Source organism: Lactuca sativa, chromosome 8 (genome assembly GCF_002870075.4).
Source record: "Lactuca sativa cultivar Salinas chromosome 8, Lsat_Salinas_v11, whole genome shotgun sequence".
NCBI lineage: Eukaryota > Viridiplantae > Streptophyta > Magnoliopsida > Asterales > Asteraceae > Lactuca > Lactuca sativa.
The window spans coordinates 179988871-180015872 of record NC_056630.2 but is presented as its reverse complement, the minus strand read 5'-3'; the positions used below and the strand labels follow the sequence as shown (position 1 = coordinate 180015872).

General features: G+C 36.7%; 2 protein-coding genes across 3 annotated transcripts; one reads left to right on the top strand and one right to left on the bottom strand.

The window, feature by feature from the left end:
• Positions 1-7458: 7458 nt before the first annotated feature.
• LOC111885754 (thioredoxin H-type) lies at positions 7459-10065 on the bottom strand. The gene is made up of 5 exons (XM_023881996.2): positions 9910-10065; positions 9400-9456; positions 8505-8627; positions 7991-8113; positions 7459-7888 (listed from the first exon to the last, which is right to left on the bottom strand). Exons 2-5 carry the CDS (start codon positions 9418-9420, stop codon positions 7733-7735), a joined length of 423 nt encoding a protein of 140 aa, XP_023737764.1. The 5' UTR covers positions 9421-9456; positions 9910-10065; the 3' UTR covers positions 7459-7732.
• A 2033-nt stretch (positions 10066-12098) lies between these two features.
• LOC111885736 (protein RETICULATA-RELATED 2, chloroplastic) lies at positions 12099-14169 on the top strand. 2 transcript variants are annotated; one of them, XR_002848190.3, is made up of 3 exons: positions 12099-12348; positions 12630-13784; positions 13923-14169. XR_002848190.3 is itself a non-coding variant. In XM_023881976.3 (2 exons), the coding sequence occupies exon 2, from the start codon at positions 12674-12676 to the stop codon at positions 13706-13708; it is 1035 nt and encodes a 344-aa protein (XP_023737744.1). In that variant the 5' UTR covers positions 12099-12348; positions 12630-12673; the 3' UTR covers positions 13709-13785. The 2 variants fall into 2 exon arrangements, 1 of the variants encoding a protein (XP_023737744.1); XM_023881976.3 differs by lacking the exon at positions 13923-14169 and having other exon boundaries at positions 12630-13785.
• The last annotated feature ends 12833 nt before the right edge of the window (positions 14170-27002 follow it).

Sequence of the window (27002 nt, the reverse complement as noted above, 5' to 3'; positions counted from 1 at the left end):
GGTCCTTTTGGGTTGCCTTCACCAAAGCAACTTGATTGGAGAAATAAATAAAGAGAGAGAGAGGATAATATGATTTATTAATATGTTATAAGAATAATATATTAAAGGAGAAATCATATTTGTTTAATTAATATTGGTCAATAATTAATTAAGAATTAATTTTGTGATCAAATGTAATTAATTAAACTAGAGGGGCTGATTTGTAATTATGTGATAGTTACAAAATAAGGTAAGGGTTATCTTATTATTAGGGTGGACGAATTTAAGGTTGTAAAGCCTTAGAATTCGAGTATGATAAGGATTCAAGGATTATCTTATGGGTTGCTTTGTGGATAAGCAACTAGATAAGGATAATGATTGAAACCCTATCTCTACACCTATATAAACACCCCTTGGGTCATGAATTCGTGTATCCCTTCCCAAGAAGTCTAAGAGACGAATTCTAACCTCTATCCTCTCTCTTTATACCTTCTCCATTTGCTCTTGGTGTTTGTAAGCCATTAGAGGAGTGACACTTGTGACTCTAAGCATTCCAAAGTCAATTCAAGGTGGAATTGGGATTGGTATTGCTACATAACAATCAAGGTAATATCTTAAACCTAATTATATGTTAATGTCGATTTCCATATGGTAGAATTAGGGTTTATAGTCTTGAATTCAAAGCATGTACAATAGAGAAACCTAGATCCAAGCATTAGGGTTTGTATGAGAACATAGGATGTCTTATGACCTAAACCCATCAGTACCGGGTAGTCAGGCACCCCAGAATAGCCTGGCAGTATGTATGTTATGTGTTGTATGGTATGTGGTACGATGGGGGAACTCACTAAGCTTTGTGCTTACAGTTTACAGTTTTGGTTTCAGGTACCTCTTCATCGAAGGGGAAGGAGCTGGCGCGGTAGCGACACATCATACACACACTGGTTTTCACATTTACGAGATTCTTTTGGGATTTATGCTCTGATATTTCGATTGGTTGTAAGATTTGGCTTTTAGACATGGTTTATGTTGTGATGTGGTTTGATCAAACAATGATTTTAATTATTAATGTTTTTCTAAGGTAATGTTTTAAAAACGAAAATTTTGGACGTGAAAATTGGGATGCTACACTAAGCTCCTTTTGAGTGTTCTTGAGCTTTTTGGTGACTTTTATGTGCATTTGAAGTTGGAAGAGAAGAATAAAGCTTGGGAGTTCAAGTGGAAGCTAGTAGATCCAGAGGTTTTGCATCATTCTCAATTCATTCAAGGTAAAAATCTTAAGCCTTGACCATCTATCTCCTAGATCTTGTTTTGGGGCTATTTTCTACCTTTTCTAAGCTTTTGAGAGGCTATACTCGGATTTGTATGTATATGTGGAGTTGCACTTCAGATCTGGAACCATTGAGGGTTCCCATGGCATAAAGGTGCCAATTTTATGGCCTTGGGAGACCCATGCAACATATAAACCCCTTTTTATGGCTTTTTGAGCCAAAGGCCCCATGCATGGACATCAAGTTTGTAGCTTTACGTGTAAAATGGAATCTAGGAGGCCAGATCTGTGGTTTTGATGCATTAAGACCCATTATAATCAGCTGAATAGTTTTGGACAAAGAGGGACTCGGCGAGTCGGGTCGCATTTTCCCCAAATGCCTTCTGGAAATGGTATGTGGTTGAGTGGAAGGAACACTTAGCCTGTTAGGAGTTAGTTATGGACTTGAAGATCGAAGGACTCGGCGAGTTCAAGGAGGAACTCGAAGAGTTCAAGGCAATGCCCCAACAACATGAAGACGGACTCAACGAGTTCAAGGATGAACTCGGCGAGTCATAGACTGAACACCTTGATATAGATGAAGATGAACTCGACGAGTTCAAGGACGAACTCGACAAGTCGGTTGAAGATAGCCCGATGTATTGTTGAAGGCGAACTCGTCGAGCTCTTGCTAGACTCGACAAGTATGGATGGGATTATGGCATTTTGTGGTCATGGGGACTCGGCGAGTTGGTGGACCAACTCGGCGAGTCGAGTCAACCAGATGTTGACTTTGACCAAGGTTTTGACCTTGACTTTGACTGGGATTTGAGTGACCCTTGTAAGGGTTATAAGTATGAATTGATAACTTAGAAAAATTGCCGTATAGAGATCGAGGAGTCGAGAAGAGTTGGTTTCCGTATCTGGGACAGTGCAGACACTACACGACATTGATGTGAGTTACCTTCCAGTAGAAGTGGGTCTAAGGCACCAAGGCTGACCCACTAGTAGTTGATTACAGTAGAGATGATTGTCTATGTGAAAGTTGTCTGGTTGCTATTATTAGATGTGTATTATGTGCCGGTATGATATGTTCTATGTGCTAGTGGTAGTAGGAAGGGGAATAGTCCCCGATTCGGTCGTTAGGACCGAAGGGTAGGTCGGACACCCCAGATATGTCTGACAGCATGATTGTAACATCCCAAAAACCATGACCAAAACTAACTAGTCCCCGATTCGGTCGTTAGGACCGAAGGGTAGGTCGGACACCCCAAATACTGGAATAGTACTCCCCCATTTCGATTCAACTAGATCCCTACAGATCCCAGCTTGGAAAGGATTCTTAATCCTTTTCTCCATCTAAAGGCCAATTTGCTGACAACCACACTTACCACCACTAGAGCTCCAAAACTAACCAATACCAAACCCGAACCACTCTTGCAGACTAACAAAACGCCTCTCGATCCCTACTCACACTTGCTATGGTGACTGCATCCTGAGAACCTGCTCTAAAGGGAAACATCTTCAAACTACTACTCTCACATTCATGGTATGCAGATGGCATATAACTAAATCATAAGCAGAAACATAATATTTTAAAATGCACTTTACTAACATCGATGTAGTACCATAGCAATTAAAACCATAAACAGAAGCTGAATTTGAAATACATACCCACGATCTATTACAGCTCGATCTTGACTTCTTACGGAACCATGGGCTCTGGAGCCTGCACTCCTTCTCTCTGCCGAAGTATCTGCGAAGAAACCTGAACTGCCTTATCCACTATACGGGGGCACTTTGCTCTGAAATGCCCAGGCTAATGGAAATGGAGGCACAATTCTTCCTTCGATGTACATTCTCGGCTGAGGTGACCCTTCCATCCGCACCTACCACACTGCGACCTGTTGTGATCATTCTCATGTGACCTTTTACCCCTTGCACATCCACTACGACCACTCAGGTCTCTGGCGTCAGCTATGGTGGCATCCGACTGCTCCGCTAGTTGAGCCTGACTAGAAGTTCGCTTATTCTTCCCTAACTGTACATCTAACCCAATCTCTTGCTCCCGAGTTACTCCGACTACCCCATCAACCGTCTGAATAGACGTTGTCTGACCCTAAAACCTAGCGGTTACCCTATCAGTAACACACTCAATAATGTCGGGTAACTCCTCGCGTACGGCTCGCAAGGCCTCCATAGTGATCCAGTCATGTAGTGAACCCTCCTAGAGACAAGGTGTGTAACCCACCTCCGATTCCTGATGACAAGAGCTAATAACATGATCCTCCCTACCGAGGGATCCCATATATCCATAAACATTGGGCACCAGAGGATCCCCTAACTTCCCTGTAGCAATCTCAGCCCAAAATGTCTCGAGGCGGCTATCCAAAAGCTCCAAAATCCCCTCCTTGACTGTACCAAAGATCAGAGGAGTCTGATCTAATATACTGTGCGTAATCTCTGCTAAAATAAACTCTCTCATCTTCTCCCCGAGCTGCACGGCTCCTGAACCCGAGCTTGATCCCTCACCGGCACCTAAACTGCCCACTGGCTTACCCCGTAGCCTCACCATACTGCATGAGTCATATCATAACTATCATCAAAATACTTATCACTACTAAGGGATCACACACTCACTACAAGTTCCCCGGTTTTATCTTAGCCCTTCTCGAATTGAGTACGGGTCCTCTGCTTTCAGTAGTACGGGCCCATACTACCTTCCACATCTATCTGTACTTTCCTCAAGAATTGCCTCGAATCCACTAAGTCCCTTTCACTGCTACTATTGCTCCTAGCACTACTCTGATCCTAGCCTTGCCTTAGGGTAACCCCCAACCCGAACTCAGTGCTCATTTACTGAAGGTATCTTCATAATGCCAATTAACCACTACCTGAATACCATCACATGTGACGTGGTTCAGATAATCCTTCGAGTAAAGGAATCGTCCCTACAACAGTTAGAATCAAATGAGAGCTGCGCAATAGGGCCAAATCCAACACCCTGAGATTATTCAACCCTGATCACTTGTGACTTGAAGTATTCACCAAATGGCTAACTCCCATCACTCAGAGTCCCACAAAGCACAAAGCAAGTAGCATTCAGACAAAAGGAAAATCTAACCACATAATCCAATCATACTGATCTATCCCCTACTCAGAATCTGTACTAGCATGCAACTCATAAAGCTCATTCAAATAATGGGCACATAAGGCATCGTCCTAGATCCTTATTCCTAATCTAGCATGCAGTTCTCATAAGCATATCATATCTAAGCAAACATGTATGGGTAATTTGGGAGAACTTACTTGAGCTCGGCTGTTTGCATGCACCATACCCTTTTCTTCTTTTCAAAGTTCTTTTTCTCTTTTCAAAACTCTTTTCCTTTTTTTCAAATCTCGTTTTTATAAAAAAAATTGATTTTCTTCTGAAAATTTTCATACCAGGTCCTCAGTTTGAGTTCAGACACACTCGAGAGTATGCCCGAATCCCTCAAACCAAGGCCGTGATACCAACTTGTAACATCCCAAAAATCATGACCAAGATTTTCTTTTTAAAACATTAACAAAACCATAAGTATCCAATCATTCCAACCATAATTAAAGATAGATATATCAAATTAGAGTATCGTTTCAAAACATGTCCTAATTCTCAGAGCAAAAACATCCCAGGCTAAACCTTCGTGGTGTGTGTTATGCGATCATCCTGAGCTCTTCCCTCCGCTACTAGAAGTACCTAAAACCAAAATTGAAAACCATAAGCACGAATCTTAGTGAGTTCCCCAACCTACCACATACCATACATAATCACATACTGCAAGCACTAGGCCTCGCCCGCTACATCGGGCCCCGCCCGGCTCCAGACGAATCCGACATCAAGCCCCACCTGGCTTCGAGCCCCGCTCGGTAAACATATATGTTTCTACTAGGCCTCGCCTGTCTCCGGGCCCCGCCCGCCATACACGTACAAACACTATCACATAATCATGCTTATACACAATAAACAATCATTATACTATAACTGCTATTCTCAAGGCCCCACCTTTACTCTGCTACTAATGAGTAATGGAAGCCCATCCACACTCAGCTAGTGATGAGATACGGGCCTCGCCCACACTCATCTCCCTACCATACATATACAAGTATCATACAGACAACAAGTATAAACTAACATACAAACATTCCCCGGGCACCCGCCCGACATCAGAGCTTGGTCCGGAATAACATACTAGCATACAGTACCTAGGACTAATCCCTGGGTCTTCCTACTCATAAACTACATGGGTCGGCATTGTGGCCTTAGACCCATTCACACAGTGAGGAGACTCACTTCGCACTGCTGAACCCTGCTGATACTCCTCTGGCTACTGAATGGCACTTCCCAAACTGCTGACCATTCGGCTTCCCAAACTACTAATACCAAACATCACTTAGTCCAATACAATAATCCTCCTTAGGGTAAAATGACCATTCTACCCCTAGTCAAACTTGGTCTATATCTAAGGCCCAATACTAGGTAAGATTCCCAAGCCCACTAGTGGCCCACTAATGGCCCAATCTGCTAAATCAAGCCTAAACATCTACTTGGCCCACATCATGTGACTTCTGCTGGCCCACTAAGGCCCAAAGTCCAAAGCATGATAAAATTGTTTACTTATATATATATATATATATATATATATATATATATATATATATATATATATATATATATATATATATATATATATATGGTGGGTTCAATAGAGAAACGTTATTAACAAAGAACCAATGAACCAATCATGAGCGTCTGAAATCATAATGATTACCGGTTAAGGGATTGGATGTACACTTGTACCAGGGGCGGATGTAGACGCAGGAATACATAGTATGTATTGCCGAGCATGAAGAAGATGTTGTCGATGCACAAAAAATAGGTAAAAAATAAAAAAAATTCCACTACATACAGGAAAAGTAGGTATTGCCGGTGCCACAACGACACCAAGTAAAAATGTCACTGACTTGTATATTGGACGCACATACATTAGATTATACCATAAAATGATAAAACTCAAAGCTTTACCAAAAAACTCATATTTTTTTTTCGTTTAATTTTTTTGTAAGCCATCTTTTTTAACGAAAAAAACTGAATATACCGTTGTTTATGATTTTTCATCAACTTTCTATAGAGATCCATGCTAATATATAAAAAACAAACTTTTTTTCGAGAAAAAACTCACTTCGTTTTTTCTTTCAATATTTAGTTTTTTTTTTTTTCAAAAAAATCTAATTATACCAAAAGTCTCAACTTTTTGTCTTTTTATTAAAACATCAACATCGATTAAAAGAACTCGATTGATTCAGATTCACACTGTCAATCTAAACTGTAAATATTTCAATTTTAGATTCATAATGTGAATCTAACTTACTATTTCAATTATTTGATCATTCACAAATTAAGTGAAAATTACATATTAATTAAAATATATTTCTTTATAATATTTTAACGTTCTGATTACTCATAGATTAGTTTTATAAAATTAACAAATAGATGTGAATGTGAACTGTATATAATTTAGGTTTTAGAATTCACAATATGAATATGAACAGATTCACAATGATCATCCGATGGCCGGTGGTTGTCCGGCAGAATAATGAACAGAGAGAGAAAGGGAAAGAGAAAGAATATGTTTAAATTTGATGGTGGGTGGGGTAAATATTTATGTTTTTTTTTTTTTTTTTTTTTTTAATTATTCTAATAACTGGAACATGGAAAATGAAACTACAAATGATAAATCTGTCATTTTGAATATTTTCTAATGAAAATGGATCAAAACCACAACAAAATGAATACTTTGGACCACTTTAGTCCAAACCTTTTTAGACAAAAAGTAACAATTTTCGACATACATATGAACATTTGTGCAGTTTTGTGTATAAACAAACATACAATTGTCTAAAAGTAATTCAAATTTACCTTACCACCAATGTTAGGAGACGTGTTACTTGTTCATGCATTAATGCATTAATGCTACACTAGATCCTTCCGAACCAAAGCGTGATTGAAATTTTCCATAGGAGAGTCTTCTGTATCACTCCAATCACATGTGTTCTTGAATGGATCAAACAGCTTGTTGCAATTAGATTTATAAGATTTGTATAACCTTATATGTAACGATTCTCTCCATTATATATTGAACGAGGATGTTGCGAAAGGCTTGTTTGACTCAAATACTATTTGACACTAAAAAAACATCCGAACGCTTATCTTTTACAAAACATTTTATTACAACTAATTAATTATCCGATTATAATTACCCACCTATCCAACATCTAAACACCCCTAAACCATAGAACAAATCACAAATTGCAAAACATAAACCTTCCACAACATTACAAAAACAAAAATCTTAGATTTCACAGAAAACGATAAAACTCTCGCACAAAAAAAAAAAAAAAACTTTGGGGAAATTATGTACGAACTACTGACTTTAAAAGAATCAACAACATAAAACCATCAAGTAGTTACACAGCATGACGAGGAGGCTCTGAATCCACAATGGCATTAATCTTTTTCAAGAGCTCGGGCTTGTTTGCTCCCACAAGTTTATCGAATTGCTCTCCATTTCTAAGGAAGAAAAACGTTGGAGTAGCTTTTATGTCCCATTGTGTGCTAAAATCCTGCATCAACATACCATTTACTATTTCTATACAAAATGCAACGTAATTATTTTTTATAAGATCGAAAAATGAATAAAATAGGGATGGGGGAGTATAACTTACGGTTAATTCATCAACATCTACGGATAAAAACATAAGCGACGGGTGTTTCTCAGATAACTCAATGTAGTATGGTGCAATCATTCTACATGGCCCACACCAAGATGCACTAAAGTTGGCAATCACCTACAAGACAAAACAGAACAGGTTATACTGTGTCAGAGAGACTGGGGACAAAAGCTGCAACTTTTTGTCTCACCCAAAAAAGTGGGACTAGGACTAATGTCAATGGGACAAAAAACGAAACTTTTTGTCTCGGACTGATGTCAATGAGACAAAAATTGCAGCTTTTGGGATTGCGGTTGATGTCAATGGGGCAAAAAGTGTAAATTATCGTCCTACACGAGAAAAGGTGGGACTGAGACTGAGATTGGGACTTGCTCTTGATCACTTGTCTAAGAAAAAGACGTGAATGCCCTTCTAATCATTATAATTGAAGATAATCCTATAATGTTTGTCTAGTCTAGTCGATGAAATGTAGTTGATAATGCCAATGTATATATGAAGAATAAATTACTATTTTGTGATCCTTCTTTGCTTCTGAGAGCTTTTGATCCCAAGCATCCTTGGAAGAGACAAGGGTCACGTTACCTCCAGCAAATTCGGCATTATGATCGGACTCATCTCCATCATTATGTGTCTGAAAATATAAATTGACTTAAAAGGGTTAAAATGTAATAAAATACCAGCATGGTTTGGTTTCATTTATTAAGTATATAAAGCCACCTGTTTCTTTCCATTTTGATCTCTCAATCAAGGTATTCAGAGTCACACATGGGTATTATATTGCAACTCAGCCTCATTCTCGGGTATTTTAGACATGCACTAATTTGCGTCTTTTATTCCTCAATTGTACATTTCATGTTTCTTTTGTTCATTGCTTTTCTTTTTATTACAAACAAACCTTAAACATCACATTTAAACCGGATCATGTAGCAGGATTTAGGAAGTTAGGCCTATAGTGGAGGGTAGTATCGGTAATTTCAAATTGTTAGGGAATTGTACATATAAAGTGGGGCACATGCAATTGAATGAATGAGTGAATGAGCATCATGGACAGGTTGGCTATCATTCAAATATAGAGAATTATGTTGGTTGGTGGGATTATCATATTACACTTTATTCCTTTTCATTAGCAAACAGACTGGATTTCTATCTTTCAGATGTCACTTTATCTTTATTCATGAACATACCCCACATCTAACCTTTTCTAACACAACTCAAAGCAGCAGATTCAGGTTAACAATATATAACATACCATATCATCTATTGTGATCCAGAGATATCATAGAGTTAGGGTAAAAGCAGGGCATCATAATTCATGACACATGAATATATCCTTTTTGTTGAAAAACACGTGAAGTGCTTTGATTCTTTATTAAGTTAGTTGGAAATGACCAAAGGAAACTCACCGAAGAGAAGCATATCCCCATTCTGATGTTTAGAATTGTGGATATAGTCGATGTACTCTGAAAAAAAATCAAAAATTTAGCTTGACAGGTAAATAATTCTTACATAGAGCAGTAACAGTATATCAATATAAACAAAATTCATCGGAATAAAGTAACTCATAGGCAGGAGAACTGGAATTACATATACTGACAAAAATGGAGGATGACAAGAGGGGGAATTCATTGAGATCGTAACTCTAAATTGAAAATCTCAAAGAGAATTAGAGCTTTAAAGAAAGGTGTAAATCAAAGACTAGATCCAAATAGAATAGAGTTTCTCACCAACCAAAACCCTAGAAGAGCATGAACATGAACTGTTAATAGCTAGTAAATCTGCATTTCCTAGTTAAAATTATGGCATAGAGTTTTCTAGCTAAGATATTAAAATGATACACAAGTTAAGAAAACGATTCGATTACAAAAAGACGTGAAGCCCAAATAGATGTAATCGGATGGATGGAAATAGATAACCTGAGAATTGAGGTTGTCCGGCGATGATCGGAGTAAGTTGATAAAACCCTAATCAGAATTCAGACGAAGCGCGTATTCTTATAGTAGCAACTTGTTTAAAATAGAGGAGACTAGAAATTTGGCAGGAGAAAGATGCTAATTTGCAATTCCCTTCCTCGGTTTACTCGTACCAACCGAAATTTATCCTTTAATACTATATTGTAGGGTAGGTAGGGTAAATTACACAAATGGTCCATATATTTTATGCAAAGTTGCAATTTTAGGTCAAATGTGCATGTTGTTATGTTTTCAGTCCTAGTTATTTTATTTTGTTACTTTGGTCCTTATCACTAATGTGTTACTAATGTGTTAGATATATAATGTTAAATATTTGTAAAATGAACAATTTACACCCATTTTTGTACTTCTCTTCTTTTATATCTATATATTTTTTGTCAGACTTTTATTATTTAATAAAGCCCCCTCCTTTGTGTTATTATTGATCTCCTCTTACACTCCTTTTTCACTTATTATTTTCATCAAGAAGCTCTTGCTAATGTTAACCCTTGTTAGTTGTTATTGTCTCAGTGCTCCATGTTATTCAAGTAATCCTTGCTTAGGATAGTTAATCGAGTCAACTCAATCGGGGTTTTCGGTTAAACGAGTCGGGTTAGTCGGATTTTTTTTTTTAAAGAATTACCTAAAAACCAACCCTTTTAAGGTTTGGATTAATTGCGTTTCAGGTTAGTCGGGTTAAAATATAAGATGAATTTAAGTTTAGTACATAACTCTCATGCATAGAGACTTAAGGTATAAAGTAAAACTCAATCTATGGTGTTTTAAACTACATACACGTGCTATGAAATTGGCAAAAGCAATTTGATCATTTTTTCTTTTGTTTTGGCGATTCAACTTTGTGTACACCGAAAGTTTTTGACAATATATGATCGTTTCTAATTACAGTTTACTATTTAACATGGAACGATAAATGAATAGGATTTTCTTATTAGATAAACAACATGTATCGTAAAGGGTGTTGTAACTTGTAAAGGACTAACATAAACAATATGTAAAGACTTGTTAGATTATAGGCTTAATGAGGTTAACCCAAACCCGATTAAATGTGATAATATAAACTGGAAACTCGACCCTATTTATGTTTTGGGTTATTTGGGTCGTCTTGATAAAACTCAATTTCAATTGTAGAATCTATTAAACCCGACCTTATCTATTTTATTCGGGTTCAGATTTAGTCAGATTATTCGGGTTTAGGCTTTTTCACACCCCTCCCTTTTTGCATATTTGTGTGTAAAGCAAAAAACAATCAAGTATAACTCCATCGTGTTTTGTGAGCCTTCTTGACCCAAACCATGATTCCAGGCAAACACATCAACACATATCAATAATTAAGAGAATTATACAAACATGGAACATCAAAAACTATTAAACATCATGACATTATTCAACGAAAAGAAAATAACAAAATCTTTCACTCAACCTCTATTATTTGGCAACCATGGCATATTCGTCATATATTGAAAAATAAAATCAATTGGTTGTATGGGAGGAAATGTTGGTTACCATGGTGTCGGCTGCAAGTGGGAGAAAAGACTTTTGTGAGACCATGTTTAATTCAACAAATGGTCAACAAGGCGAAAAAAAATTATACAGAAAAGAATGTCGGTGGCTTAAAATCGTTAAAATATGTAAGTGAGTCTAAATGATTGATTAAAAGAAATTGGTGTTACAGAACAACTTATTTCAAGTTTTTGATCACAATCATTGAAAGTGAAACAAAAATAATGTTAAACACCCCTAAATAGTTATGGCAAATAAAGGTCGAATCAACGAAGAATCTATTATTAACATATAGTTTATCAAAGTGATTAAAAAACTAAATTTTGATGAAAACAATATTAATATGAACATAATGACAAAAAACCAATAAAATTTTCTTCATTCCCAATTTCACACCACTTCTTCGATAAATCATGGGAAAAATTAAAGGAGTTCAAAATAAAATTACAATGTCATTTGGCTATACATGTTACTTTTTGTGTTTCTATTTTCTTAAAACGAAATAATAATAATATATATTTTTTTGGAGTGAAAGAATATCTTTAAAGAGGGTAAGATACGGTGGGCCATATCCACGGCCACGTGTCGGACAAACCACACATCTTCTGATTTTCTGAACCAAACGTGGTTGGGTGCTCAATCGTTCAATTTCTCTGCGTCTCTTTCAGCAATCGCTGTTCCTCGCATCTCCTCGTCGCATTCTCTCATTAGGGTTTTATATAGATATTAAGTTCTATTTTCGGAGTTTCCAGCCACACTCACTTGCTCCTTCGATTCACTGCCGTTGTTTTCTTCGCAATCGTCCAAATCATCTCTTTCCGGCAACCGGCAACACCGTTCAAGGTTTTTCATCAATTCAATTTACCAATCCACTTTATAAAGGTAATCTCAATTTAACGTTTTCAATTCCGCTTAACATTGATTTGAATCCTTATTTATCTTATTCTTATAATGTTCAATACTTATCGTTTGGATTTTCAGTTGTGGTGGAGAAATAATTGATTTTAATTATAACTCTTTAACGATACTTGCGTCCCTGCATTTTGGCTTTATTGAAGTTAGGGTTTAATTGAGGTTCCCAATTGTAGTTTGCTGGAATATGATACTTTCTTTAGCCACAAACTACAAACTGTAACTTACGTACTGATACCTTTTTTTTTCAGGTTCAAATTGCTTTTCCATCACTTTTCAACCTTTGGTTTAAAACATGGCTTCTGTAGCTCAGGTCCATTCTCCTCATATTACTGAAAACTACCATCGTCTTCATCACATTTCTACCTTCCAATTACCAGATAGAAAACTCCTTTTCAAATCCTCCCTAAACTTTACGTTTCCCTCCCTAAAATCAAAGCCCTTTAACCCCAACTTACTACCTGAATTCCAACCACTTCTCTGCGGTGCTGGTGGCAGCAACTATGGAAGCAATGGAGGAGGAAATGATGGCAGTCATGGTGGAGGTGGAGGTGAAGGTGGAGATGGAAAATCCGATGATTCACCTCAATCCGATGGTTTTGGACCAATTGGGGCCTTTCTTAGCGGGTGGAGATCAAGAGTTGCTGCTGATCCCCAGTTTCCATTCAAGATCCTAATGGAAGAACTGGTGGGCGTGAGTGCAGCTGTTCTTGGTGACATGGCAACCCGTCCAAATTTTGGGCTCAATGAACTCGATTTTGTGTTTTCCACACTTGTAGTAGGTTCAATTCTTAATTTCACCCTTATGTATCTGTTAGCACCCACTATGTCTTCTTCATCAATTTCCCTTCCTTTCATATTCGCCAATTCCCCTACAAGCCACATGTTTGAGCCTGGTTCATATACTCTCATGAACCGTTTAGGAACCCTAGTTTACAAAGGAACTCTATTTGCAGCCGTTGGATTAGCTGCAGGGTTAGCAGGAACTGCACTCTCCAATGGCTTGATCAAGATGAGGAAGAAGATGGATCCCAGCTTTGAATCACCAAACAAACCTCCGCCCATGTTTTTAAATTCCATAACTTGGGCAATGCATATGGGTGTAAGCAGTAATCTGAGGTACCAAACTTTGAATGGAATCGAGTTCTTGTTGCAAAAAGGTCTCCCAACTGTTTTCTTCAAGACCTCTGTGGTTGGATTGAGATTGGTGAACAATGTTCTTGGAGGGATGACATTTGTGATGTTGGCAAGGGCAACAGGGTCACAGAGCTCTGGTACTGAAAAGAAGATAAGTAGCAATCTTGATGAAAAGGTTCCACATTCAGATTAAGTGAAGTTGGTTTGAGAGGATTCAGTTGTTTTAGGCTTTTAGCAATGAAGTTTTTTCAAAAGACTACTACTATCTGGTATGTATCTTTTTCTTATCTATGTTTAAAAATGATACAAAATTAGGGTTTAATGAAAGCTGAATGATGTTTGAAATCAATCAGCTTACTTTTTGATGGTTTGTTAATGTTTGGGTTAATTACTTAATTATCATGTAGGAATAAATTTGTAGCTGATAAGAAGATAAGTGTAAGAGGTGAAGAAGGTAGAGATAGGAAGGACTAGTTGTGTCATTTTGCTGAACTATGAGGGTAGCAGAGTTAAAAGGAAACTGGAGGACTGTAGCTGAAATATCGGAAGTTATCTAATGAAGTAGAGAGAAAAAAAAGCGATTTAGGGTTTTGTACGTATCTTCATCTTCATGATATGTTCTTCAGAATTTTATCAGTGGATTGTTCTTTTGCATATCAGGTTATATTTACCATTTCACAACATTGCTAAAAGAACTTTTTGGTACCAATATTTAAAAAAATCAGTTAGATTTGGGGACCATTATTGAAAAAATCAATTAGATGGAGGGTAGCAAATTGCAAGGAAAATAATATTTGGGACCAAAACCGCTAAATAGCAAACTAAAGGTCTTTGTGACGTATAATAGCATTGTACTTGTATTTTGTTTCCAAAGTATGATGCTTAAATAAGAAAAGAAAAAATAATATATAATTAAACTTAAAACATTTAAGAATTAGAAATGAAAGTTCAATGCTATAATATAGCATCCAACTTTAATTTACAAAACTTTATTTCTTCATTTCTTTCTATTTTTGCTTCAGACTCTTCGTTCTCCATTCTCATTTATTCTCAATCTTTCCCTCTTTTTGCCGGTATCATTCTCATCTATACTTTATAGTCTTTATTTTGTTCTTCATTTCTTTCTATTTTTGCAGCAGACTCTTTATGCTCCTCTCCCAAAAATACCCTTGTGTTCAGAGTTGACACGTGGCAAGTATAAAACATGGTTGTTCTTGGTTTTCTTTGATTTTGGGTGGTAGAGATAAGACCATCTTATCATCATTCCGATCATCCATTAATGATCTTTTTCCTTGCTTGTTCCAATTTGGATCGAATTGTTGGTTATAAAAACTGATCAAGAAGAACAAAACATGATTTTGAGAGATTAGTTCATGGGATTTAAGACTTTGAATGACCAAAAAAAATTGAAATAGAGGTGACAATAAGAATGTTGTTGGTATACAACTATGAAAGCTTCGCCTTTAATCTTTCAAGATTACATGCTTCATTCTCTCACAACACCACCTAAGAGTTTAAGATTGATATTAGGGGAAAGCATGCCAAATGACAAACAAACTCCATGAGAAGTCACACAAATCAAAACCAATTTGAGTTTTATATACAAAAAATATATTATACTAAAGTGTATTTTTAATACTAGTTTTAATACTTATAAAAACGGACTTAATCACAACTAGGAACTGCTACACAACTAGGCAAGTGTATCTATTCGTTTGACAGTATAATGATGGAAAGAACAGGCTGTCAAGCACTTGGGGAACATGTATGATTCAAATAGAATATTTACTATTAATTATACTAAGAGATAATATAACACCCGGTTCCCAGGTAAATTCTTTAAAGTTTATATACATAGATTTTTGCATGGATGGCCGTTACGCGGGGCGTAACTAAGGGTTATGAAGGGCGTAACTCATTAACTTGGACGCAGGGTTTCCCTAGAGTACGCATGGCGTACCTAGAGTAAACAGGGCATACTCATAGTGAATGCAAACCCTAATTTTAGGATCTTGGACCCTATTTAAGGAGTTTAAACCCTTGGAAACCCTTCTTATCATCAATCACCACCCTCTCTTTCAGCGCCAATGAAACCCTAGCTCCATTTGTGAGAATCTCAAGTTTTTGTGTGATTTTTGGTGTTATAGTGATGAAGGAGAACTTGGAAGGTGTGCTTCGAGTCCATAGCTTGTAGATCTAGACTCTACTCATCTTCATCATCTTCCAGAAGGTATAAAGTCCTAACCTTTATGAGTCTCTTGCATAGATCTAGAATAGCTTAGGGTTTTGGCATGTTTTGTTCCTAAGGGTTAGCTCTTGTGAGTAGGAGCTACTACAGAGCTTGTGTTAGCATTTCTTGATGTTTCAGAGGTCCTTATTGCATAAAAATCGAACCTTTTTGGGAATAGTTCAACCATCCATGAGTTATTGACCATTTTATGGAGTTAAGAAGTTAGAGTTTGGTTTTGGGCTCTATTAAGCCATGCAAAAGCTTAAAGTTGTCAACTTTATTAGTTAAGACTTTCCAAAGGGCTAGATATATGAATTGGATGCTTAGACTTTAGGTATTAAGTGTTTAATATGCATTTTGGACTTTAGGGTAGTACGATGGGCGTAACCCGGGAGTACGCATGACGTAATGGGCTTTACCTTGCTTCCCTTTATATTGAAGCCCAATATGCAGAGCGTAAGTATGGAGTACACATGACGTACTAACAGAAGCCCATTTGGGCCTTAGGTCATTATGGATTTTGGGCCAAGATTAGTTAGGTTAAATATGGGAAGGGTAAAATGGTCTTTTACCCTTAGTAAGATAAAATATGATTTGGACCATTGATTAAAGGTTATTGATGAAGTGATAATCGAGTATAAGAATCAAATCAGAGTAGAATCAACACAACTGAACACAAGAAGTAAATAAAATCTGGTTTCAGCTCTATTACTTCCAATGAACATGAGTTACAAAATGATAGTAAAAGAGAGAACTCACTTTATCACACTCTAACTCTCTTACCATCTACCCAATGTTCAACTCCTATTTATAGGAGACTGAAAGTACAAAAAATACTAAGGCTTAGACGTTAAGCTTCGAATACATGACACCTTAGTAAATATATAACAAAACATTAGAAGAGTACAATTAAACAGATTTTGACATATTACAATAAAATTCGACTCTACAATCTTCCCCTTGTAATAATGTCGAACTTTTCAAGGTGAGAGAATCTATGCAGAAAACAACATTACTCTTCGTATCTCAGTATACCACGGCAAAATCTTCTTTAACTCCTTCTTATCCCCTTGATTGTTCTTTGAGCAGTTATTCGTACGAACAATAAAGTTCATATATTGGGACGTATTGTATCTTTCCACTTCGCATGCCTGGAACATAAATCTTTTTGCCTTCCCATTCTTATCCTTTCCAGCAAAGACCAATCCAAACGGCTTCAAGCAAATTTCTCCTTAGAATATTTCTTCAACTCAACTTGAGTCTTCGTGGCTTCCATAGGAACCTTCACTTCCAATCCCTTTGCAGTTGCCAACTCCACATCAATTAGGGCCAAACACTCATAGTAGTTATCTATGAATATTTTGATGTGGGCAAGACCAAGTCTAAACACTTCTGGATTCGTTCCTTGAAGATATGAATAATTCTTCTCTTTCAAAAGTAATGCAACTTGTATACGATCATACAAGTTCATTAAAGGAAAATCAGCTACTGAGAAATCATAAATTTGATTGTTCTCCCTAACAACATGATACCGGAAATTATGCATCATATTCTCGAACAGAACATCCTTTGTAATATTGAGCACCTTCTTGATCTTTACAAGTGACCATATCTCCTCTGGTACTTTTTCCAAGAACAACATGAAATCTGAGTTTCATGTAAGTGTACTCATCATCATTGTTGAACTTTTCCTTTATCTTGCACTGAACCATTATGAACATCATTTCATTCACAGGGAAATCAAGTTGGCTCATGTCTGTATTTGTGACTACATAGCTTTGTTTGGGCTTTTTCTCAAAATCATACATGTGATTATAGGTAACTTTTGCTTTAATGGTCTCGTAGTTGTAATACTTGCTTGGATCTCCCTTATTCATTCCAGGAGGATCATTTACACGAAGGCTCAATATGCTTTGTATTGCCCTTTGTTTCTCCATTTCTGCTTCAATCTCTGCCTTCCTTTCTTCCTTCGATTTTTTCTACAACAATCATTTTCCCTTTGTCTTTGTCGGAAAAACTATCAACAACTTCCTTTGGCTTTGAACTACTACTACCACCACCAGACGAATCAATTACAATTCCTTTCGAAATTGGCTTTGTAACTGGCATTGAAGTTACAAGTATTGAAGTAACTAGCCCAGCAGAAGAAGTAATTGGCTTAGTTGTCGGAACTTTTGTTGAGAAAACTTTTCCAACAGGCTTGATTTCTTCATGCGAAACTCCATCACATCCACCAACCTTCCTTTCTCCCCCTTGCACCCCTATGACAACAGGCGGGGCATCCATTGGTAAAAGACTCGAAATTTTGGATAATGGGGCCAATTGTTTATGAAGAATGGCTTCAAACTGTATGAACTTTTGAGATAAAAATTCTGGAGTGATCAACGAAGAGGAACTTGATTTCGTGATTAAAGACTTCAACTCACTCAACTGAGTAGTGATCTCAGTTAAACTCTTCGATTCTTGAGTAGACAAATGAGTAAGTTGAGGACTCAGTGCTTCATATAACTTCACGAATTTAGTAACAACATCAGCAGTAATGTCAACTTGCTGATTGAGAGAATAATGTATGTCGTTTTTGCCCACTCTTTTCAAGTCTTTCACTTATCCCTCAAAGTTTGAAGATTGAGACTTAACATGCAATTCATTATTTTGATCGTTCTGATCCACCTTCTCCTTAATGCGAGACTCAGATGCTTGAATGAATTCATAAATTTTGGTAAACACCCGAGCTTCAGAAGCTTTAATCATACCATCAATTTCCATTCTTGACACAAAATGGCTTCCACCGATATCTGCTTGAGATTGAATAATCGAATTCAACTTCTTATTAAGGATCTTGAACTGCATCATGGACATTACCATATGATCTAGAAAATTTTCTTCTTCATTATCAAATTCTAGATCTTTGAAAGTACCTCCAAATCCTCCATCCTCATTATCAGTATCATCAACGGACTTTGGTGGATCCGTAGATCGGGAAGAAAACAGAGAGGTGATTGGTTGATTGAGAATTTGAGTAAAAGTTGGTGAAGAAGTAGTTGGGTGTGTAGGAATGATGTATGGTGGTAACGAAACAATTGAACTTGTAATATGTTCGATAGGGATGATAACATGAGTACCTTGAGAGGAAGTAGTTACCGAAGCATGTGCACCCGTATCAGATATGTTTGCAGCAATGTTCGAAACTGGTACCTCTGCATTAACTGGCTTGGTTATAGGAACTTCGATTGGAACGGTGGTGGTAGGTAAAGAAACTGGGATAACAACTTTCGGTGGTGAGTGTGGTAGTGAATTCGCACCCAATGGAGTGTCTGGTACAATTTCACTATCTGACGAAGCATCACGAATCACCAGCTTTCTCTTTTTAACCTTCTTGGAAATATTCTTCGCCATATCTTCAGCCATCGTTTCTTCGATGAAGGAGAAACAGGAGCTTGAATTTCTCGAACAATGACCCCTTGACGGGTAATATGTTGTTTGCGAACCAGAGGTGGAGACATTCGTGAACCATGAGCTTTCTTCTTAATTCGTTTAAAGACACCAGACTTTGAAGGAATACTTTCCTTATCTTGTTCATCACCAACAGGCTCCACTGGCTTGGTCAACACTTTCGAAACTTGCTCCTCTATCTTCGATTGTTTCGGTGGAGACTTCTTTGGCTTTGTCTCTTGCACAGCCTTCTCAGGTGTAGCCTTAGTATCCTTCTTTGATCTTCTCGACTTCTTAGAAGGACCAGCATCAGACTGCAACAACACTCCTGTTTGAACACTAGGATTGACATTCTTCAAATATTCTATTAACACTTGATTTGCTGGTCAACACAGTTTAACATTGCATCAGGAATTCTTGCAATGTTTGGAAATTCCTCTTCATCATCTGTAACCTCCTTCGGAAAATGATACTTCAAGAACTCAACTTTTTCCTCATCAGTTGGCACAACAATTCCTTCCTTCTCATAAGCAGATTGAAGAATTAAACTCCAATATCTAGCACACGAAATCCCTTGAGCAACGTTTGTATTCTCCACACTCTATTGAAATTCTTTCCACATATGAGTTGAATAATCAACAGGAATATCATGATAAAGCCCAACTACCATAACATAAACTTCCATTCGACCTTTGTCCAAATCAACACTGCGACCAGTCAAGCAATGAAGAAAAATTCCAAATAAGAAATTCCAAATACGTGGAAGACTTGACATCTGGAAATCACAGATCTTTGTAAGTGGGGGTTGGTGACCGATCTCGTTGAAGATGTAGATGATCTGAGCATATGAAAGATCAGTGTATGGTGGAGAATTGAGAATTTCAAGAATTTGACAGAAAAGCTTCTTGGACAAACAAATCTTCTTGTCATTCACTAGATTGAACGTAATCACATCTAGGGCTTTAGAATAAGTAGCAGTGGATCTTGCTTGAGACAACAATGAAAGAGGAACAACAAAAGAATTGAACATCGCAGTAGATAGAACAAAGCTTTTTAAAGCAGCGATCAACATCTTCAATTCTTCTGGATATAATGAAACATCCCATTCGACTTGATAATTGGTTCCTTGAATCTTCATAATGGGTTGATAAGTAATATCATCAGTTGTTTATGATTGAGTAGTAACATCAACATGAGTAACCATGATTAGGGTTTTTAATTCTTGAAGAACAAGTAGAAAGTTTTGAAAGAATTCTGGGATTTTTCTTTAGAAAGCGTAAACATATAATGAACCATTGAATCCCCTTTTATATGTAACCTTGGAATTTGAATTAAAAACGAGATCAACATTAAATGAAATCCGATGTGGTACCTTGAAAACCGCACCACTATTCCAATAAAGTAACCACACTTGAAAAAGTAACTGTCACATCTCCTTGAAAACCGAGAGGAATACAAGGGGTCTTTTCAAACAGCCTGTTTGTTTATCCCAATAGAATTGTAATCGTCACCATCCTTCGATATGAAGTTAGGGCTCTTTCACTTTTAGGATGAAAAGCGAAGTCATATGCCAGACTTGCGAAATCATCACCCTGAGTTGGTATTACTCAGAACCTCAAGGATTTCGTGAGTGTAGTGTGTCAAAGAAATAAGACGAGAAGCAAATTTAAAAAAAATTGGAATCTGTGATGTCGAAAGTTTCGAAAAAAACACAGTTAAACCCCGGGCAAAGGTGTCACACCCCAAAACCGAGAACGGCGGAAATGTTCTGTGGCGGAGGACATCATGTACAGTATCACAACACAGTAATATAGTAAACAAGTAAACAACATCATCCATTGCATTAAATATATAATTTTAATACAAGTGTGTTCTATAGTATATAAGACACCAAAACATGAATCAAAATGTAAGATGAGTCTTGTATGCGTTCCATCTTCTCAAAAGCTGGCATCGGAACTTGTCTACTGATGACCTGAGAATACAAGTTAATTTGAAAGTGAGTATCAGCATTAAAGCTGGTGAGTTCATAAGTATTTAGTGTCTATGTTTGTATCAAAATGTTTGAAACAGTGTTTGAAGTACGAGTTTGTAAAAGTTTGTAGTAAAAGTATGTGAATGTTTGTAAGTGTTTGTAAAAGTTTGTAACTCCTAGAAAATCCTATATTTTCTACTAAAATAGCCTTCTACCAAGGCACAACTGTTTTGTATGTTTGTTTCTTGTAAAAGTGTGTAATTTCCCTAAGTGTAACTATCATTATCAAAATATTGTTTGTACATTAATGCTTAGGCGAAGTGATCACCAAATATATGTAACGGGTAAATAAATGTAGTATTGTAGTGTGTATTATAGGAACTACTGTTGTACTAACTACCTTAAACCATATTTATATTAAGGTATTATGTGATTAATTGTACCATACTATCGACTGGAAAACACGACAATATAAGTCGACAAAAGGTATGACATTTGGCACCCGAAGACTTGCAGGTCCCGCTGTAGCTAGCAGCAGTGTAGGATAGTTAATCTAGTATAGATCTATACGCAAACTCACGCTCTCCCTCCAGGAGATTCTGGTTACAACTCGGGCCATGACAAGGAAGGCATGCTCCGATACAGTGGATCACATTTATGTTAAAGTATACTTGTATATGCAATGTATTGTTTCTCATCATAATATCGTTGTATATGTTCTCATCATAGTATAGTTGTATATGTTGTGACAACCCGAAAAACTTCTCGCATGCACTCTTCAATTCTTCCCAATATTAGACTTATTTTACTATATAGTAGTACCCTTTAGAGTCTAATGAAGCGTTCTAAATGTGATATAATCAAGGTAGGAGTGTTAAAAAGGGTTAACTCGAAGTGTAGGAATCAAAACCGGGCCAAACACTCCAACACATGGAGTGTGCGGCCACACACTTGAGTGTGCGGCCACACACTCTTGTTTGCGGCCTCACACCTTCCCAACCGCACACTCCACCTATATATGCCACACTTAGATTATTATTGAACACTTCCTTCACTTCTTCAAGCATAGAACACGAAAATCCTCTCAAGTATCATCCATTCTCCTTGCAGATCTTCATAAAAGGTACCAAGAACACCAAGAACACCAAGATCATCATCTGGCCGCACACATGGCAGCACACACCATCTAGCAGCACACATGGCCGCACACATGTGCTGGCAGCACACTAGGCCGCACACTTGGCCGCACACACACATATAGTGTGTATTTTGGCCATACACCCTCTTGTATAGCCTTATAAACCCTCATACACACATATATGATTATAACACTTCATTATAAGTGTTTACTAGTCCCTAAGGTGGTCCTAAAATCATCAATTAGTTGTTCATAACACTAATTAAATCCATATATGGGCCTATATATGCTAAATAGGATTCGCGCGTGTACTCAAGTCACCACTTGACACCTAGCGTCTAATCCAACGTTGTCATCAGAACCACTCACTACAGGTGAGTTTATACCCCTTTAATTAACCTTTGAAATACTTTTAAATGTTTTAAATACTTTTATGGGGGGAATACAAGTTGAATACTTATAGTTATTACATCAATCACATGTGATTAATAACTACAAAACCAATGATTTCATCACTGTTTCAAAATGTTCATCAAACTGTCTTACTTCAAAATGTTTTACAAACTCTTTTACTTATCAAATACTTTTATTTAAACTTTATTATACTTCTTATAAATTGCATGTCCATATATGCATAGATATATAAGAAATGTTTAAAAGGCTTAGGAAGGCCATCCGCCCTATTTCCTTTTCCTCGATTTGGATGTGGTCTGGTGGGATGTCGGGTAGCCGTCCGAGGGTCGTTTCAATATTAATTATATATCATATGTGCATATATAGACATAAAAGTACTTCCATATTCATGCGTATCAGTTACATCATTAGTAAGTTACCATCAGGGTAACACAGGATTACACTTATACTATTGCTAGATCAATGAGTCAGTTCATTCATGAGTCAATACTTATTACTATGAGAACATATACATTACATTACTATGAGTACATATACAACTATACTAGAAAGGGAACATATACAACTATACTAGAAAGAGAACATATACAACTATACTAGAAAGGGAACATATACAACTATACTAGAAAGAGAACATATATAACTATACTAGAAAGGGAGCATATACGACTATACTAGGGAAGAGAACATATACAACGGTACTAGAACAGGAACAATAAATTACATATACATACATAACCTTACATAAATGTGATCCACTGTATCGGAGCATGCCTTAAATGTCATGGCCCGAGTTGTAACCAGAGTCTCTTGGAGGGAGAGCGTGAGTTTGCGTATAGATCTATACTGGATTGACTATCCTACACCTTGCTGCTAGCTACAGCCGGACCTGCAGGTCTGCGGGTGCCAAACGTCATACCTTTTTACGACTTACATTTGTCGTTGTTACTCAGTCGATAGTATGATACAATTAATCACATGATACCTTAATATAAATCCGGTTTAAGGTAGTTAGTACAGCAGTAGTTCCTATAATACAACACTACAATACTACATTAATTTACCCATTACATACATTTAGTGATTATTTCACTTAAACATTTATGTACAAACTATATTTTGTTAATGATAGTTACACTTGGGAAATTACACACTTTTACAACAAACGAACATACAAAACAGTTAAGCCTTGGTAGAAGGCTACTTTAATAGAAAATATAGGTTTTTCTAAGAGATTCAAACTTTTACAAACACTTACAAACATTTACATACATTTTACAAACTTACACTTGAGACATGTTCAAACGTTTTGAAAACAAACACCGACACTAAAATACTTATGAACTCACCAGCTTAATGCTGATACTCGCTTTCAAAATAACTTGTATTCTCAGGTCATCAGTAGACAGGTACCGAGACCAGCTTTTGAGAAGATGGAGCGTATTCAGGACTCTTCGCTTTATTTTGACTTACATCATTTTTGGTGTCTATAACTGTACAGAACACACTTGTATTAAAATTATATATATTTAATGCAATGGATGATGTTGTGTGCTTGTTTACTATTACTGTGTTGTGATACTTTACATGACGTCCTCCGCCCCAGAACGTTCCGCTGTTCTCGGTTTTGGGGTGTGACATATGTTCTCATCCTAGTATAGTTGTATATGTTCTCGTAGTAATAAGTAATGACTCATGAATGAACTGACTCTTGTGTGCTTCATTGGACTAGACGTAGTAAGTAGTATAACGCTAAACTATACCTATTGTAGTTTATTAGTAGACTTGTTTGTGTGACTGAATGTACTGAACTAAGATAAAAGTCTTTATATATATATATATATATATATATATATATATATATATATATATATATTCATATATACATAATATATAACTAAGCATTCAACTACACTCAGACAAACAACCGGGTACTTTAAGACCACAACAAAACAAGGAAAGGAAGTAAAGTGGGTTATCTCTCCTAAGTCCTTCAAGCCTTATTTATATAACTATATATGTAGTAAACATGGTTCTAATAATATATAAGTTTGAAATCTGTAAAAGAAAGGTTTAGTATACAAAAGTGAATTTGATAAAGAGTTTGACATGTAAAATAGTTTGATAAACAGTTTAAAGTCATTTGTTTGGTAAAACAGTTTAAAGTATGATAAATCCATTTGTATGCTAGTTATTAATCACATGTGATTGATCTAATAACTAACATGATTCAACTTGTATCCCCCCATAAAGCATTTAAAAACATTTAAAAGTATTTCAGAGGTTAATTAAGGGGTATGAACACACCTGTCTGTGAATAAGTCGAATGTAATATCGATATAGGAAGTTGAGTGTCAATTGAAGACTTGAGCACAAACGAATCCAATTAACCATATAATGACATATATATATATATATATATATATATATATATATATATATATATATATATATATATATATATATATATATATATATATATATATATATATATATATACAAATAGTGTATAAAATAACCAATTATTGATTTGGAACCACCTTAGGGACTAGTAAACACTTATTATGAAGTGTTACAACCATATAAGATTGTATATGAGTGGTATATGACTATACAAGGGAGTGTATGCTCAAAATGCACAACAAATGTGTGTGTGCAGCCAGGGTGTGCGGCCAGGAGATTTGTGCAGCCGCACACTCCTTATGGAATGTGTCAAAATGTGATTTTAAGTTATAAGGGACATCTAGGAAGGTTTCATTCTTCATGCCTTAGCCTTAAATAAAGTTTGTTGCCATTTTGGGACCAAAAAAGGGTGTGTGCGGCCACAATGGAGGTGTGTGCGGCCGCACACACTTGAAGATCATACGAAATGATGTTTTTCATGTAATATTTCAAGTGTTCTTAGCATATAACTAGTTATAACAAGTATATACATGTTATAGAGGCTAGAAAAGGGTGATTTAGGGTCCAAAACTTAGTGTATGTTCTTGGTGGTTTTGAAGCTTTAACACCAAAAACGTGATTTATGGATCAAAGTAGGGAAGTAGGCTAGTTAAATTCAAGTATCAACAAATCAAAGGAAGTATGACTTACTTTTTATGAAGAACAAGATGAAGATGTGGATGATACTTGAGAGAAAACGTGTTCCAGCTTTGAAGGAGTGGGAAAGGGGTTCAAAAATGACTAAGGCTGACTTATATAGGTAGGAGTGTGTGGCTAGGGGGTGTGCGGTCAGCTGGGTGTGGCTGGCTGGCCACACACTCGGGTGTGCGGCCGCACACACCTTGCTTGGTGTGTTTGGCTCTTTTTTGCGATGTTACACACATTCTAACCCTTCCTAAGACTCATATCTTGATTATACTAAGCCTAATACACTTATATAGACCCAAAACTACATTGTAAATAGCAAAATGAATCTAACTTTGATAGAATTGATATATTGAACATGAAAATTTCAGGTTGTCACATCATCCCCCCGTTAGAGAGAATTTCGTCACAAAATTAGAGTTTAAGCAAGTAAGTAGCTACAAATAATTAATTAAAGAGATGAGAATATTTCAGTTTTATTTGATCCTCGCGTTCCCATGTGAATTCAGGTCTTCGCTTGGCGTTCTAGCAAACCTTCACAATCGGGATACGACTTTGTTTCGTTTTCTTGACCTCTCGGTCCATGATCTCTACAGGTTCTTCCACGAAGTTGAGGCTCTCGTTGATCTCGATTTTGTCGAGTGGGATTACAAGAGTCTTGTTGGACAGACACTTTTTCAAGTTCAAGACATGGAAAGTAGGATGTACGTTACTGAGTTCACGCGGTAGATTGAGTTTTTAAGCTATAGATCCGATTCTAGAAAGAATCTCGAAAGGGCCTATGTATCTTGGATTGAGATTTCCACGCTTTCAAAAGCGTATCAAGCCCTTCTAGGGTGAGACTTTCAACAGAATGCGGTCCCCCACCTGGAATTCCAAAGGTTTCCTTTGTTTGTCTGCGTAGCTTTTATGTCGGTCTCTAGAGGCTTTCAATCGTTCATGAATCTGAACAACTTCTCTGTCGTTTCCCGAATGATTTGCGGACCTGTGAGAGTGCTGTCAGGAATGATGGGTTTTGAGCATTCTAACACTTCCTAAGTGTACATGCAACCCTAATAACCTTGGATCTATGTTTGTCTAATTATCATGCAAAGTTGAATTCCAAGGTTATATTCCTATCTAGCATACATGGGGAACAATTTTTAACTTGAATGAAAGATAGAATAACTTACCTTGTTTGTTGCTTATGTTCCTTGAAACCTTTTGAGCTT

Bases quoted from the DNA above. Each gene is read 5' to 3' on its own strand.
- LOC111885736 (XM_023881976.3), top strand. From the start codon at position 12,674: ATGGCTTCTGTAGCTCAGGTCCATTCTCCTCATATTACTGAAAACTAC.
- LOC111885754 (XM_023881996.2), bottom strand. From the start codon at position 9,420: ATGGGGATATGCTTCTCTTCG. The intron at 8,628-9,399 runs GTGAGTTTCCTT...TTATATTTTCAG, and splicing joins TGGGGATATGCTTCTCTTCG to ACACATAATGATGGAGATGA. The intron at 8,114-8,504 runs GTAATTTATTCT...TTTGTCTTGTAG, and splicing joins CAAAGAAGGATCACAAAATA to GTGATTGCCAACTTTAGTGC.